We start from the raw sequence: 14,925 nt of genomic DNA on the forward strand, positions 1-14,925 counted from the left end.
CAACTCCACTCCTCCTCTTCGTCCTCAATAAGAGATTTCATTACAAAGAAGAAACATCAAACTCTATCATCTTATTACTTTATCACAAGCATCTCTTCTCTGATATTAACAAATGAGATTTTTTTTTTTCTTAAAGCATGAATGCGTAGTAAAATATATGACATTAGATAAGTGACTATAATGGAAAAACTTGGTTATCTAGATATTAAGATGAAACTTGTATATTTCGGGAAAAAAGCCCAGAATCAAATAGAAATCTCCTTTATTCATCCTTCTCCCAGCACAGACGTTTTAGGCATAGATTGGTATCAGTAACATTTTACAAGTATGATTGCAAACTGTGTTGTCGTAGTCGTGCTGTGTTAATCCTATTATTAGTGTATTTCAGAGGGAGAGATATGCTGTTTGAGCCTTGTGTAAAGACATATCTAATTAACATCTTCTACATATTTGGTCTTTCCTCTGTAGGGGGATCATGTTTTATCTCTGTAAACTTTAATGAAATGTGCTGGGGTATATTAACTTGTACTGTATATAAAAGGTTTATTTCAACAGACTGATCAGAAAGGGACTTGGACAACATTTAGGCGAAATGTATTACTTAGTAGTAGGGCCGAAGATGTGGCCTTTGGTCTCTTTCTCCAGACCTTATCCTCCAGAGGAACTTCTAAAGACCTTTTACTCACCAAGTCCATTGCAAAAAAGTGATGCTAAATTCTAAATTTTTTGGATATGAACTTGCATTTTAGTGGAAAAAGAAAAGTCGAAATTTAGTGATGACAAGCTGGACCTGGTCTTTCTGCTCAGAAAACGGAAGAAATGGAGATTCTGGGTTCATCCAATTCTCAAGACAAGCAAGCACCAGGGAGAATTTCATGGTTTGATCCAAGATTTCAAGCTCTATCATGGCCGCTTTCGTACATATTTCAGGATCTCAGTTGGGCAGTTTGAGGTTTTGCTTTTAGAGTTGGGACCACATTTGAGACAGAAAAACAATTTTAGAAAGCCAGTTGAGCTGAATCAGCATCTATCTGTGTTTGAGGTAAAATAGTATTATTTTACTATTTGTATATCCAGTACCTGTGCGCATTTTGAGCTGCAAGCACAGATACACAGATGCACAATACTCTCAGATACCTGTTTATGTACTCATCTGAGGAACCGTGAAGATGCTAATTAAACAGATGACTGCTTCAATTATGACAAAAATAGGACAGAAACATTAGTTACTGTGGCAGCTGAAAATATCCAGGACTGCAAATTTCCACCCAAGTTCCCAAATTATCAGACTGTGTACCCACCAACAGGTATTGGAACAAGATGTATTATGCATTTCCTAGGGGCAATATGTAGATTTAGTTTTTAAACTTAGCCAAGCTAATGATAGCAAATTGATAGCAATGAAATAAATCAAACAAACAAAACCACAATTCATTCATGCTCCTTCAGGCACCTCCTGACAGTCTATCCTGTGGTGCTGAGAGGCTGATTGCTCTCCCTAGGGTGCTCTTAGTCCAGACTCAATCCGTCTATCATTTAGCTACCACCTATCTGTTCTTCTGTCATTCAGAATTACACCATGCTTCCTTTAACTGTCAATCAATAAATGAATCCAGGCCCCTCAGGGTTATTTGCATGTTAACTTAGTGTTATGGATCCCCTGGGGCAAAGCAAATGCAAATGATGAATGATTGATGGAGGATGAGTGAATATTTGCAATTGGAATATTATGCATTGGGTAATGTGAGTGCAAATATTTCTAGGAATATTTGACAGGGACCTTGTTCACTGTTGTGAAGTAGTTTAAGTTAACTCGAGGGTTTCGTGCATTACTTGTTGGAAGTGCAAACACTAACAGCAGTCTCGCTTTGTCTTATTGTCAGCAATGATGCAACTCTAACACGGTGAGGTAGGCTTTTCAGACGACATTGTTGCTTGACATTTATAACGGCAATATCCATTGATCTAGTGTTGTCTTCTTTTGTGACTTTTTGAAGGACTTTGTTGTGGATTCCCCCCCCAGTTGTTACACTCATTATTCAAAAGTAAAGCACAGTGTTTGGTTACTTGTATAACCTCTGTTCTCTGAAAACCAATTGTGGTATCTCACTATGGGAGATGTAGCCTACTCCCAGATTGCTAATGATTGGACAGGACAAAGTGAGTTAAGCCACCTCTGGCTCTCAGCAGCAAATGGCGAAGGAAAAGCTGATAGATCCTGGGGCAGCTATAGGTAGACTCCCTAACCTTAGGCATGAAGGCAGGGGCGCAGAGCCACCTTATATAATTATTATTATAAGGATGGGGGACAAACTACAGACAGGAACAGGACATAGATAAGTCATTCATAGCATGCAAATCACTCATTGTTTTCGCTGATGCCAAAGCCAGCAATAGGATGGGTGCATCCTCGCTTAATGGCGTGCCCTTGTTTCTTAACAAAAAGAACAGAGGACATTGTGCATTTTTGCGTGATGCAAACAGATCTGTCCGAACCTCTCCCACAGCTGTTGCACCATTTCTGAATTGGGTCTAAACTCCCGGTAGAGTTGATTCCCTCTGGAGAGCAGATCTGCCATGCTGTTCAACACACTGGGAATGTGCGTCGTGCGTAATGACAGGAGGTGTTTGCTGCTGCACGTAATCAGGCTGTGTCAGTCTGTGCAAAGTTACAGAGCGAGTTCCTCATGACGGTGTATATACGCCACTGCTGTTATGTCTGTTTTAACTAAGATATGACAACTTTTCAGAAGCGGCAAAAAACACTTCAGCGTTGGAAAAACTGCTGCCAGCTCCAGGTAATTTTTAGCGAGGTGTCATTTACGGTGGACCCCTCGAAAATATACCCCCATCCTGTTAATGTAGCATCCATTGTCAGTTTTCCTCATAATAACGGTATTCAAAGCGTCACCAACAGTGAACAGTTTGGGGTCCCTCCAGTGACCGAGAGCCAGTAGACATTCAGGGAGGAATTTTGGCCATACGACTGAGATGACGTCTCACATCCAGCTGCAGCGAGGACAGCCCCTGGGGGAATGACGGAAATCACCGAAACAATCAGCCCAGTTAAACGCAAGCAAGCTGTTAATAAGACCAGCTTTCTGTTGCGAAACAGAGTTATTTGTAGGCTATGCCCTGGAACACAAACCTAAAGAATTAGCATTTATCCAGCACTGGAAATGTGGAAATGAGTGTCTTGTAGATCTATCGATGTGAATAGATCGAAACAACACATTTTGTGTCAACATTCTGAATTTGTATTTTCTGAGGTGAGAACTGAGGGAGTGTTAATTTCAAAATGGGACCAAATGATCCCCCACCTTTTTGGAATTTGGAAATGTCTGGAATAAAAGCCTAGATACCGCTCCTCAGCTTAAGAGAGAGGATATTTTGCTATCTAAAGCCTTTTTGGCTTGCTCTGTAGCCATTGAACCCACCACGCCATTGTAAATGGTTGGTTTCGTTGCAAACTGTAGCCTGTAGCCCCTGGCAACAGTTGTTAACACTCATGAATAGACTGCGCGTGCTTGCCATTCCTCCACCCTGGCAGCTAATTAGCCCGGGGGACGAAAGTTCAGAAACAAGGTCCAGTCACACTGCTCTCTTGGCTTTATGTCTGACTTCATAAAAAAATAAAACATGTCCGTACATACCAAGGGTGCAACAATACTCGTATCGATATTGAACCGTTCGATACAGTGCTTTCGGTTCGGTACGCATATGTATCGAACAATACAAAAATTTTTATTTATTTTATCAACTTTTCTTCTGACGATGCTGTCTGTGTTGAGCGCTCAGTGAATCTGCGTTCGACTACTCCGCCTAGGCTGCACTGTCGACTGCAGATCCACTGAGCGCAGCGCAAGCTAGCAAGACAGAAGCTAAGTTCGTTGCAACATGGCAAATTTAACCTCCCCCACCCTCATTCAGATCTAGCGTTTGGAACTATCTTGGTTTTCATGTGAAGCATGACCCTGATGGTAAGCGCGTTATGGACAAAAGTAAAACAGTATGTCGGATGTGCCACGCAATGCTCAATTGGTGGGAACTAGTGCGTTAGCGCAGTTAGCTTGTTAACGTGTTGACCCCGTCCAGCCCCACGCACGGGGCGATCCGCGTTAACTCGTTAACGGAGATTTGCTGCGTTATGGCGTTAATGTTATTTTAAAGAGATTAACGCTGACAGCACTAGTGGGAACACAACGAATATCACTGCACATTTACACCGACATCATCCTAGTGCAAAGACAAGTGGAAGCAGACAAAAACAACAAGCATGCATGCTACAAACTTTACCCGAGTCATTTAGACAGCCGTTAGCACATGATTCTCCTTATGTGGACCTGATATGTTTAATATGCTGCTGAGAATATAGCCCAGAAGAAGCGTATAGTATAGCTTTTATTTTGGAAAGAGCCATTTCTCTGTAATAAACTCTTTTCCAAAGATGAGTGATTTCTCTATCAGATAGATTTATTTATTTTTTTATTTTGTTGTTTCAGCAACATTACATTTAAAAACTGTACTTTTGAGTTAAAATATATATTTATAATTTTAATAAATGACAAATTAAAAAGGCATGAACATTTTTTTGTATCGAAAAAATATCGAACCGTGACACCAAAGTATCGAACCGAACCGTGAATTTTGTGTATCGTTGCATGCCTAGTACATACCCACAATTCTACCAAAGGCACAGGATGCATCTGGATGCCACCAAACTAGTTTTGTAACACGCGGATAGCAGTAACGCGACAACTGCTATTATTTCCTCAATGAAAATACATAGCTACAGCATAATAGATGTTCCCAAAAACTAAAAAAAAAAAAACACGTTCTTGAACAACCTTAACGGCTGCGTCAATGAACAGATTAAATTAATTATCCTGGTTCAGGACCGCTGAGGAGCTCTTATAATCTTTACAGAGAAGAAAGTGACAATGCCTAGTGTGGGGGCCAGGGGTTGGGGGGGCACTTGTCCTTGAAGTAATTGGTCTGTCTTGGACAGGCGTTGTGGTAGTGGCGCTTCCGTGATTGGTCACGCCAGAGGGCGCTTCCCATAGTGAAATACCGAAGGAGGTTTGAAAGAAAACATTTAAATGAGGTATTGATTGCACACTTTTCTAAAGACAGATGAGGAAGCTTATTTTTACTCAGCTTTGCCCTTTATCTGGTAGCCACAATGTAATCCCGCTCCCACCTCCTTCACAAATCTCAAAGGAGCAGTCTCTGCTTAGTTTTAAACTCTTTGGAAAGAACATTCTGCAGCCAGCGATCAATAGCCTCCCCGGCAGGGCGTGGAGGTGGTGACATCAATTACCACTTGGATCAAGTTGATAAAGTAGTGTCCTTTTGGAAATGGCATTTAGCCTCCTTGTCTTTGTGTACAGGAAATAAGGCTGTCTACATTAAAATAAGGGATCTTTGGACTGAACCGTCCTGATGTGCAGCCTGAGCAGATACTTGTGATACCTCTGAACCAGTCAGAAATAGTTCATTTATTTTTTCCTTTCTTCTGATGTGTCATGATGATATAAAGGATTTTAATAGAAGTGCTGAGGTGATTTTAGTGTGTCAAAATTTGAAGTATGGTTAATTAATCCTTAATTTACTCCTGTAAGCAAACAAATCACAGCAGTATAAATCAAAAATTGGTCTACTTTAGACATGGGCATTCTTGCAGTGACTTTTGAGATATGGATAATGTGAGTTCAGAATGCCTTGAAAGTTTCACGTATTGAATTCTCAAATTTTAATGAATCAGAGTTTAATAATATTTGAATCAAAATATAACCGTGGTGTTATTTTGCCATCACCATATGTCACACCTGATTAAGCCATGCCCATATAGGGCTTATCACCAACATTACCTTTTCTCTGTGTCAACAAATAACTAAAAGCTGTTTTTTTTTATTCAAGAATATTTGGTTGCTTAGAGGCATAATTAAAGCACAAAGCTACAGTTTCAGGGACTTTAATTACATCAGAAATATTGAGTAAATTTTTAGAAGTTTGATGTAAAACATTGGAGGGATTTAGTTTGATAGAAGAGCAATAGATGCGAACAGAAGTGTTAAAATAACCAAATATTTGGCTTGCAGATTTAGCAGGAATACACATTTATTGTTTAATGTTTAGCTTTTGTTACATTTTACATTTCTGCTGAATTGCCATTCTGAAACACTGGAACTCCAGTTTATTTTGCATTGTACGCTGGTTCATTTTCACACGTTTTTTTTTTTTTCCTTCTGCTTTTGATGGATATTTCTATATTCTGAAAAGGCTACATCTGGCAGGTGTTAGAGCCTTAAGTGTTCCCAGCCTTCACTTCTTGTGGGTAGAGAGCCTGCGGGTCATAGGGGATTGCACAAAGGGAGCTGACAGCAAATACGACCCCTTTTAAAAAGTAGAAATGGGATTGATTTCTGCACTCTTGTTGCTTAGCAACTGCAAAGCCTCGTTGAGAGAGAATATTGACCTCTTGTTGATAAAGTCCAATTACATTTTTTCCCCCTCCACTCTGTATATCCAGAGATTTTACAATGTCATATTCTCTTCCCCCCTTGTGTGTACACTGTATTTCCCATTCAATATCATGGAGCAATATTATGCTATGATTGCTGCCTTTTGGTGCCGCTTTGTGACTAAGAAGGTCTTTGAATCAGATAACACGTCTTACATAGCATGAATTTGGCTAACAAGGGCACTTAATGTGACTAACTGGTGTTTGTTGCTAATTCAGTCAATTAACATGTTTCTAGACCTCCTGCTTGCTAAATGGCCCCAGAGCTGCCACAGACAAATTTCTATCACCCCGATAAATGTAATTCAGCCACAGCCAAAACCATTTAGCATGTTCCAGCATGCCCTAAAATGAAAATTGATTTCTAAATTTCATTAACATTTTTCCCTCCTCTCATTCTGTGCACTCTCTGTAAGAGTATCCACGCTTAGCCGGCTGCGTGCTCTAATTGCAAATTATCAAGTGCTAATCGATTTGTCCTTTCTGTGGATGTGGGTGAGCATGAGCTTTGCAGTAATCAGTTCTTTTTTCTTAAACGTTTGAGACTGTTTGCTTTAACTGTAACTGTGGTGAAAGATCATGCACCTGTTGGGTTTTAAGCTTACTGTAAACCCCTGTGAGGTCTTTAGTGAAGTGATGCCGTGCTTGAGATATTTGAGAGATATTTTGTGTCGTTGATGAGCTTTTCTCTTCTCACTTTACTCTTTCTCAGAACACGTCTGCTCCATCATCGCCTCCATGCTGAGAAATCTCAAGTCCCAGCAGAGAAGCAGGCTCCTCAGCAAGTTCACGGAGAACGACTGTGAGAAGGTTTGTATCATTGTCGTCTTGCTGGTTTCTTCATTCTTCTTCTTGCCTTGCAACCCCTTTTTGTTTTGCATCTCATGTTTTTGAGTGCTTCATCAGACTGTGTTGTTGTCTTCATTACCAGTTGTTTTTTTTCATTCAGAGCAGGTGTACTGTATTTCCTAAATTTAAATGACTTAAAATATATTTTCTCTTTCTATATTTTCTATTTACTCTGTGCAATAGAAATGCACTGATCAATATTAGGAGAAGATAATGGTCCAATCCTGACTCAAATGTGTCAGGACTGGGTATCGGTGAGAGAAGGCTGTGAATACTACTACAGCATGACTGAGCTTAAGTAGCCTTACAGCAAGGGTTATTCTGCACTTTGTCATATGTTTGCAACAGGTTTTTACCCAAATACTAGAATGAAACTTACAGGCAACGAAGCTTTCCATATTGGATTCTCTTTCTGTCATTCATCCACACTTGCTAATATTTGATCTTATATAATGTTTAGCCCCTAGATGAGAGCAGCATGCAGTGACCCTACTCTAAGCTGAAATGAGACTAAAATGGTAAATGGTAAATGGCCTGTATTTATATAGCGCTTTACTAGTCCCTAAGGACCCCAAAGCGCTTTACATATCCAGTCATCCACCCATTCACACACACATTCACACACTGGTGATGGCAAGCTACATTGTAGCCACAGCCACCCTGGGGCGCACTGACAGAGGCGAGGCTGCCGGACACTGGCGCCACCGGGCCCTCTGTCCACCACCAGTAGGCAACGGGTGAAGTGTCTTGCCCAAGGACACAACGACCGAGACTGTCCAAGCCGGGGCTCAAACCAGCAACCTTCCGATTACAAGGCGAACTCCCAACTCTTGAGCCACGATCGCCCAACTAGTGAAAAAATATTGGACGAAAAGCATAATCAAATTTTTTTTAATCTTTTATTTTCTTTATCCTGGTACTGTTTTCATTTATTAGTTTACTAAATGTATATTCTTGGGGGTATTTTTTTTTTATGTATTTTATTTGTGTATTTTATTTTGTGACATAATCTTTAGGTCCTGATCTTGCGTTATACATTTAAAAAAATATCGTCTTGAATACTTCTAGTGCTGCTCGGTACTCTGTATCTGCAGACATTTAAAAGTCATTTTATCGGAACTGGGAAAAGTTGATCATCTGTCCCTTTTGGACACTGGTAGTTGCGTATTTCTCTGTTCTCCATGATGTAGTGCAGCGGTCCCCAACCATTTTTGCGCCACGGACCGGTTTAATGTCAGACAATATTTTCATGGACCGGCCATTAAGGTGTCGTGGATAAATACAACAAAATAAAATGATACGACCAAGACAAAAACTGTGGTATTTTGTAAATATAATAATAAACACGAATTCACTGTGTAATTGTGTAACTTTATTAGCAGCGCCCTCCTGAGATGCGCCAACAACATTGAGTGTAACATCCTCCTCTCTGCCCCTTAATGCTCTCTTGTCGCTATGGTAATGCATAAATATTTCATTCAAAATAAGACACACAACTACAACACGGGAAAAGACCCAGGGAAACCGAGTTAACGATAAAAACCATAAATCTCGCACCCAAGCCTCAACTCTTGCGCCCCGGTACTAAAACAACTCACGGACATGACCCGGGGGTTGGAGCCCGCTGGTGTAGTGGTTTACATATTCTCTTTACACACAGAAGATCCTTGGTTAGGACTGGGAGGAGATACAATCCCAGCCTCATGGGGTCACAAGTTTGTGTACTCCTCATGCTGGCCCCAAGCCCACTTAAATGGGAGGATTACATTTGGAGGTCATCTGTGCCTAATCAAACATGCAGATCCATCCGCTGTGGCGACCCTTGTGATTAAAGGAGCAGCCAAAAGAAGCTTTTAACTATTAGTCAGAAAATTCACACATCACACAGTCACATCAACTGATTTCCCCCAAGCCTCTTCCTAATATCTTTAGTTTTTGTTCAAACTAGTCTTTAGTTTAAATTTACGTGAGCTGCATCAACAAAACTTACGCCCAGTCGTAACTTTGAGCAGTCTTTGCAATGCAAAATGTTTTACAGCAACTGTAGAGGATCAAAAGGGGAAAAAAAGGCAAGTTCAGTGACATTTCATTTATAAAAGTATTAAAGTTGTGTGGTCAGTAAAAACGACACAAAAACAAAACACTGGCTGCCTAACTTTAACTTCATGACAACAATGTTGAACATGTATAAATGAATGTATAAATTATTATTCTTGGAAATCATTTTTAATCATAGATAGACTACATGTTTTCTTTCAAAAACAAACAAAAAAAAAATCTATTTTGAAACTGGTAGAAATACCACAGCTAAAAATGTTAGTATACATGGAAACGAATAAAGCAAAAGTGATTAAAAGTGAAAGCCTGAATATTCAGCGTATCCACGATTGGGCTTTGCCACAGATCTTGTTTTCATAACATACTCACATTAGAAGGCCATTCAGCTTCCACACACTTAGGGAACACCTTTACCTGAATCAGTCTGCAGTAGTTCTATTTTTCCCAGAAACCAGTTCTAAGACGTTACAAGAGAGGTTAAATACACCGAGGTCATCGAGTCACTCTGTACCTGTGTATACCGTCTCCCATATGTTGCAGAATGTGAGAAAGTAATTATGATGTCAAACCTGACAGCTCGACACACTGCACACTCTCCCACCACCCACCTCAACTCCCACGATCCTACTCACATGTGCCCAAATGTGTCATATTCAGCCTGTGGCTCAAGGCCATTTTAATAGGATGCATGACTTTTTTTGAAAATGCCTGTGGTACAAATCAAATGTCGATAGCTTTCTCACTACTGAGGCAACCTAGAGTCTCATTTTAATCAGCTTTTAAGGTTTGTATCCAGCATCTGGCGATATGTTAAGGCAATAAGGGAAGCTTGTGTTTTCTTCTCTTTGTTTGCCACTCCATAGGTTCCTCCCTTTTTCCACTTTGCATCTCTCACTTTTTTTCTACTTCGCTCTATTTCATTTTCTCTCCAGGTTGATCGACTGATGGAGTTGCATTTTAAGTACCTCGAGGCTGTTCAACAGGCTGACAAAAGGATTGAAGGAGAGAAACATGTAAGCATCTCTTCTTTTATTCCTTTTTCCCATCCCTCCCTCTTACCCTCTCAGTCTGTCAATGAGGCTTTTTGATTTGATGATGAATTTACATTATGCATTCATGTTTCCTGGATTTCATTATTGACCACAAACAAAAGCCACCAATGAATTATGAGTCACTGAGACATTATTCGGAGTAATATTGCTATACAGGCGTTTTTCTTTTTTGGGTTGGTTTGATCTTTTTGATTTGTTTGTTTTGTAGGACAAGACAAATTCCAATAAAGCTCTGTAAAATATAACTAAGAACAGAATGCAATGATTTCCAAATACCATTAAGCAATGTCTTACTCACAATGGATTAAAAAAACATGGAAGAAATGTACCATTTCAGGCGAAACTAGAGTTATTTTTAATTTGATGGCATCAACATGGGTGAAGGCCATCCCCTCTTCTTTTCACAACAGTTTGTAAATGTCTGGGACTGAGGAGAGCAGCTGCTAGACTTTTGAGACAGTGTTGTTTTCCCGTTCTTGTCTGATAAAGGATTCTATTGTAAAAGCTGCAGTATGCAGTTTTGCGTTGCCTTGCTGAAATATGCAAGGCCCTCCCTGAAAAAGACAATGTATGGGAGCTTATGTTGCTGTAAAACTTGAATAGATCTTTCACCACTGATGGTACATTTCCAGCTGTGCAAGCTGCCAGTTCCATAAGAACCAATGTACCTCCATACCATATGAGATGCAGACCTTGGCGTTGAGGACTGATGACAAATTGGATGATCCTTCTCCTCTTTAGGACACAGCATCCATGTTTTCTAAGCAGAAATGTAAATTCATTGGACCGCAGAACAGAGAAGATGGCACTATTTCTGGACCTTGTTCAAATATGGCTTCTTCTTTGCATGATTAAGCTTTGTCCTGCGTTTGTGGACGGCACAGTGAATAGTCTGTACTGAATGCACCCAGATAAGTTGCCCAGAACTTACCATTCCTGCATTCCCTTTCCAGGCCTGGAAGAGTTTGTGTGTGTGTGTATTAAAGACTATAGATAGAGAAACCTTTGGGGCCATTTACTCAAGATTTATGGCCCTTTTTATAAGTGATGAACAGCCTAATTTAGTTTAATGTTTTATAAAAGTCCGTCCATCCATTCCTTCATTTTCTTAACCACTTGTCCAATTCAGGGTCATGCTAGTGCTGGAGCCTATCTCAGCTGTCATATGGCACGAGGCGGGGTACAACCCTGGACAGGTGGCCTATTCAGAGTGTCAGAAAATGGGAAGAGGAAAATGTATTGTCAGTAAGAGCTCATTTATCAGGTGGTTTATCTGTGGTGTTGCGTCGACACTCTTTTAAAGGACACGTACAGAAGCATTGCTAGGTTGAATACATTTAGAGAGAGAGGAAGAGAAGGAAGTTAAGAGACAGGTCTGTGAGTTACTTGAGCAGTCTGCAGCAGGTCATCGCAACAGATAAACAGCACAAGATAAACTCTGAGTTGGAATTGTCCACGGACGGGGAAAAAAATGTGGACTGCAGCACAATATCAGACAGACACGGTTTTGTATTGTCCACCAGCTAAATCACACTGCAATATAGATGTTCAGATTTCAGCTGCATTTCCTGTTTGAAAGGATTGGTGTTTGCGTTCAAAAATACAGTCCTTTTTGGGTTTTTTGGAGGGGGGGGGTAGATAAGATGTGCAGTTCCACACAGTGTCACATCCAAAGCCATGAGGGAAGAGACCTAAAATACAATCACAGTCCTGCTGATAACAATATGACAGTTTACAGAAGAATGGAAAGTTTGATAGCTGTGTGAAAGCGGCCTATTGAGCTGTCTGCGTGTGTATATGTCAGCGCATTGAGCTGTGGGCTAGTCGCAACGATAGAGGGCTAGAGATAGAAGATAAGTGACCGAGCAGGGGATAATGGCTTGAATGGAGAGAGAAAGAGCCTCAAAAAGGTTGGAAGATAAGAAAAGACATAGTTATACTTTAAATATCTCAACAGATATATAGTCAAAATAAGAGGAGATGGTGTCATAAATGCAAGGAGAAAGAGCGAGGTTTGAGTGAAAGCGAGAATGACAAGGGGAACGGGGGTTTGGCTGGAGACAGATAAGTGTGAGATTCCTATCTAAAGATGACAGAAGATTAATTTCTCAGACAGGCATCTTTGGTGGGATTGCCAAGAAAAGGCCAGACAGTTTGACATTTTCTCTCCATCTCTCTTTCTCCTTTTCTCTTCTCTCTCCCTGCCTCCCTCTATCGTTCTCTCGCCTCTTCTTCCGGGATGGTGGAAGTATGACTGCGATAACATGGTGATAAGAAAGATGTCTACGTGTGCAGCTATCTTTGAAGCCACATGGTTTTGCTTCTGCCAGTTCAGACTTCATACTGTGAGCCAGTTTGTCGCACAGCAACAGTATTCTCTTCATTTTACACTGAAAAAGAGAATAATTAAAATATCTAGGCTCTGACTGGAAGTTTTTTCAGCTAGTAGTCATGAGCTCAAGTAAATCACATTGATAAGATGCGTCTCTTTATTTGAATGCACATTTTTTAGGTTGAATCAGAGCACTGTTTTAGTTTCCGTGTTGGTGAGCATTATTCACCTTTTATTTTTGCTTGCAAAGGAGCACTTGTACCATTTATAGACTTATAGTTATATGAATATAAGTGTTTAATGGTGTAGAGCAGGGGTGTCCAACTCCAGGCCTCAAGGGCTGGTGTCCTGCAGGTTTTAGATGTGTCCTTGATCCAACACAGCTGATTTAAATGGCTAAATTACCTCCTCAACATGTCTTGAAGTTCTCCAGAGGCCTGGTAATGAACTAATCATTTGATTCAGGTGTGTTGACCCAGGGTGATACCTAAAAACTGCAGGACACCAGCCCTCGAGGCCTGGAGTGGGATATTCCTGGTGTAGAGCTATATATTGGCATGCATATTGTAGCCTGAAGCCTCTAGCATGTAGCGGGGATATGAAGTACTTTACGGTGGGGTGGTGCTGTCTGTGGACCCAAAGACATTTATAGACTGAAGTGCTTTTTGTCACATTTGCAGTGGTAACACTCATAAAAGGTTAAAGTGAAAATAAGGGCATATACACTCAGGTAGGATGGGTGTTTAAATGATGTACGGTTGGTGCTAAGGGGCCAAAAGTGTGCAAAGAAATGATCCCCCACAGCATTACATCATACATTACATCCATTGATACTGTATAGATCTATGTTTTCATGTTGTTTACACCTTAATTCTTCTAGCAGTCTAGCTGTTCTCCTCTGACATCAGCAAGGAAGTTTTGCTGTGTGTAATTTATGGCCTCACGTGTACCCACGAGGCCACGATTGTTCTCTCCAGCTCCTTTTGACATGTCATTTTAATTCACAAACCATAGAAATTCCATTAGTGTTTTCTGATTTGATCACTTCTTCTCCTTAATGTTGGACAATAAATGATACTACGGTTGCAGTGGTTTCCTTCCCGCTGGTCCAACATCCAGTCCTGAAAACACCCGAGTGATATTTTAAGTCTGTGTGAATCCAAATGCCACGTTACTTTAAATAAGGCGATAAAGACGCCAACCCAGTTCTGTCCAGCGCCTCGTCAGAATCGACTGCCGTCAGCAGCAGCAGCGTTTTATCTCTCTCCGCCGTGCTTTTTGGTTTCCCCTAGTTAAGCCTGTTTTTAAGGGGCGGTAAGCAAAATGTTTTTCCTCTGCAACATATTATCCACAGATTTCTCTGGAGGATAGCAGAGGAAAAGCTGCTGCTGCCTTTTCTCTGCATCTCCAGCCCAGTCCCTTTCTAATAAGCTGCTTATTTTATTTCCACCTTGGTATCTCTTTCTCTTTTCTTTCTATCCCACTGGTTCTCTCCTTTTTCTTAAAGCTGTTTTTCATCCTATCATATTTCCAATTTTCCTTTTTCTGCATTAAATTGCATTTTTACATACCTCTAATATTATTATTATTCTACTTAATTTCCATACCCCCCTTTTTCTTCTACCTCTCCTTCTTCCTTTACTTCCTTGTGAGCAGCTTATTTATAAAATGTATTTCTTGTTGTGCATCTTTTCTCCTTCATCCTCAGTTTCTGTTGCTATATCACACCACCTCACTCCTCACACATCTTTCTTATTTCCCTCAGTTCTCCTTTCCTCCTCTCCCTAATGCCGCTGCTTTCAGTTCTCTTCCTTTCCAAACCTTCCCTTTGCTCTCAGCTTGTTGGTAACAGCTCTTTGAGATTGATGAAGCTCAGCAAAACATGGCTGAGGCCAACCTCAATACTGTAAAATGCCTGAGTGCACTTTCCTAGCTCCTAAGAACTCAGTTGCTGGCTGTGTTGTGTGTGTGCATGTGTGAGAGAGAGCGAGTGTGGGTTTCCTTTACTGGTCTGTAGCAAGTACAGCAGAAATGAGCTAGTTTAGCTTTGCTGACAGTAGACATTTTCAAAGAAAGTCTGTGTTAAGTTGGAATTGGTTTTGCACCTGGAT

At 40.6% G+C, this 14,925-nt stretch overlaps 1 protein-coding gene across 1 annotated transcript in view; it reads left to right on the forward strand.

Moving 5' to 3' along the window:
• Nucleotides 1–14,925, forward strand: part of ctnnbl1 (catenin, beta like 1) — a 70,829-nt gene that overhangs the window by 29,350 nt on the left and 26,554 nt on the right. The window contains exons 12-13 of the mRNA XM_084916687.1: nt 7,236–7,333; nt 10,363–10,443. Of these exons, the coding sequence (XP_084772813.1) occupies nt 7,236–7,333; nt 10,363–10,443 (179 nt within the window). The remainder of the gene's footprint in view (nt 1–7,235; nt 7,334–10,362; nt 10,444–14,925) is intronic.

The sequence above is a fragment of the Perissodus microlepis genome, chromosome 20 (assembly GCF_051167445.1).
Source record: "Perissodus microlepis isolate ML-2025 ecotype Zambia chromosome 20, ASM5116744v1, whole genome shotgun sequence".
Classification (NCBI taxonomy): Eukaryota; Metazoa; Chordata; class Actinopteri; order Cichliformes; family Cichlidae; genus Perissodus; species Perissodus microlepis.